The sequence below is a fragment of the Pinus tabuliformis genome, chromosome 1_2 (assembly GCF_031772625.1).
Source record: "Pinus tabuliformis cultivar Carrire ecotype Pingquan chromosome 1_2, CPIR1, whole genome shotgun sequence".
NCBI classification, from domain to species: Eukaryota; Viridiplantae; Streptophyta; class Pinopsida; order Pinales; family Pinaceae; genus Pinus; species Pinus tabuliformis.
Window position 1 is genome coordinate 1,134,286,773 of NC_142298.1, and position 2,419 is coordinate 1,134,289,191.

Genomic DNA, 2,419 nt, shown 5'->3' on the forward strand with positions numbered 1-2,419 from the left:
TGAAAATAGTAGTGGATCTTAAGGAGATACCATCCCACTCCAGTGTGTCCATGAAACTCCAAAAGTCGAGCATAGCGGTGTTAATCTCTGCCACAAAAAGTTGGAAGGATAAGATAAAGTCTAAAAGTCGAGCATTAGTGGTATTAATTTCTACCCCATAAATGGTAGAAGTGAAGCATTAGTGGGATTAATTTCATCCACAAAATGAAAGAACAAGATAAACCGGGAAACCAAAACCTTTACCTTTATATATTTATACGGACTGATATTGAAATCACAGTAGAAGAGTCATTTCTACATTGATAGCAAGAGCAATGCTATAAGCAGAAGCACATCTCTCCCAAGCCGCAAGTTCATGCATGGTAGCTTTTCTGAACGATTGGTTGGTACTGAACTATTGGGTGAACTATTGGGTGGTATTGCTGAAGGAGTAGCTGCCGAACAAAATGTATTACTATCAACAATAATGTGTTTATTTCAGAATAGAAATAACTGGCACTATAATTGAATCTTAAGTACCCATTACCATGATAGAATTGGTAGAAATTAAAAGAAAAGAAAACGAAATATTACTGGAAAGCAGGACATAGCAGCTAGCCAAATAAATTGCTGAATAATTCTTTTCAAGCGCTGTCGTTGCATTCGCGAAGCAGTTAGAGCAATCGGCGGTGGATATATCTCTGTAGCACTGAAGGAGAGCGTAAATCGGATGTCCTGAAGAATCAACACTCGCTCCTTCCGCGAACCTCTTTGTTGATGTAGAAGCTATAACAGACAGATTGGAAATAAGATCTCTAAAAGCCATTCCTTGCACATCCATTTGTGGATCAGTACTCTCTGTATCTATCCAGTAATCAGAGATGAAGCTGCCGTTCCGGTAGTGCAATTCGCACATAGCCAACCACAGTCTACATTCAATCCCGTTTTCACACATTGCAGAAACATTAGGCATTACAGTCTGACAACAATCGTGGCATTCCTTTTGCGATGCGTCTCCCCTACACTGGAGAAGCCCATAAACACTGTTGGGAAAATCGCCATACGAAGAAACATTCATCCCTGTGGAAGGCGTGTCGTAAACAAGATTATTCAAAACGTTGTCCAAATTTGACCCAAATTGGTCGCCAATCGTGTACTTCTCAGCGGAATAAGAGGTTAGGGCTGTGAATTGACTGCTGAATTGGCCCTGAGCTTGTGTCTTTCGCAGCGATATAAAAAAGATGGCGAATAGCGGAATCATAAGATAATTACAAAAGATGGAGCGCCATAACCTACTACAGTGCATGCCGAGTGTACCCATACTGTGAATATACTACTGCGTAATGCGTTCAATAGATAGGCAACCAAACAGTTCAAAAACAGGATCTCTGGATAGGAATTGCAGGAGTGAGTGGATTCAACAAAAATGGGTTCAACAAAATTGGGTTCCTTGGCCTCTTCCAACAAAATTGGTTCCTTGACCTCTACAAAGTTTGCAGCTGTCATATTCTATTCCTTTCCAAGTTTGCATTTGATCGTCACATTCTTAGAAAATAACAAAATAGCTCTCTCCACACCTTCCCGTTCTAATTGGCTCCATGAAAAATGGTCCGCAGAAAATAACAAAATAGCTCTCTCCACGCCTTCCCGTTCTAATTGGCTCCATGAAAAATGGTCCGCAACTCTCCATCAGAAATTACCAGTTCTCCAAAAAAAAAATTGGCTCTTATTTTTGTTTCCTTCACCTATTCCAAGTTTGCACCTTCTATTTCATTCCAAGTATGCGTTTGATCGTCACATTCTTAGAAAACAACAAAATAGCTCTCTCCATGCCTTCCCATTTCAATTGGCTCCATGAAAAATGCAGCACAACTCTCCATCAGAAATTACCAGTCCTCTCACCACGACCACCATTACTTCATTCAAAATATAATATTATATTTATTATAATAGAACAAAAAGAATTCAAAATTTTCAATCTTACACTTATTTTTTTAATTGGCTCCATGAGAAAAACCCCACATCTCTCCATCAGAAATTACCGGTTCTCTCAACATGACGACGCTTAGTTTATTCAATTATTATTATAATAGACGGGAAAAAATCAAAATTTTCGATATCACTCACATTTTTTAATTGGCTTTGTGAAAAGAAGTCTCACATCTCCCCATACCGTTCTCTCGGCATGACCACCGTTATAGGCTTATAATAGATTAAAAAAAAATATTTCTTTCGATTTCCTTTATTTGCAAGAGTGTGGGAGGAATCACTACATCTGTGTGGAATTGAGGAATTACTATATTGTTATGGAATCCATAATTTTCACTCTGGAGATCTTAATTACTGGTTAGGAAAGTTTACTAACACCAATGTGTTTTGGTGTAAGGTGCATGAACAATATTTTTCACATTTGAAGGTCAAGAATTGGAAATTGTTGAGA

General features: G+C 38.4%; 1 protein-coding gene across 1 annotated transcript; it reads right to left on the minus strand.

Annotated features, from left to right (window-relative positions):
* Nucleotides 1–511: 511 nt before the first annotated feature.
* Nucleotides 512–1,300, minus strand: LOC149210160 (cysteine-rich repeat secretory protein 38-like). The gene has a single exon (XM_089398891.1). The coding sequence runs from the start codon at nt 1,298–1,300 to the stop codon at nt 512–514; it is 789 nt and encodes a 262-aa protein (XP_089255017.1).
* Between the last annotated feature and the right edge of the window lie 1,119 nt (nt 1,301–2,419).

Excerpts from the sequence above, each read along its gene's own strand:
- LOC149210160 (XM_089398891.1), bottom strand. The coding sequence starts at position 1,300 with ATGGGTACACTCGGCATGCACTGTAGTAGGTTATGGCGCTCCATCTTT.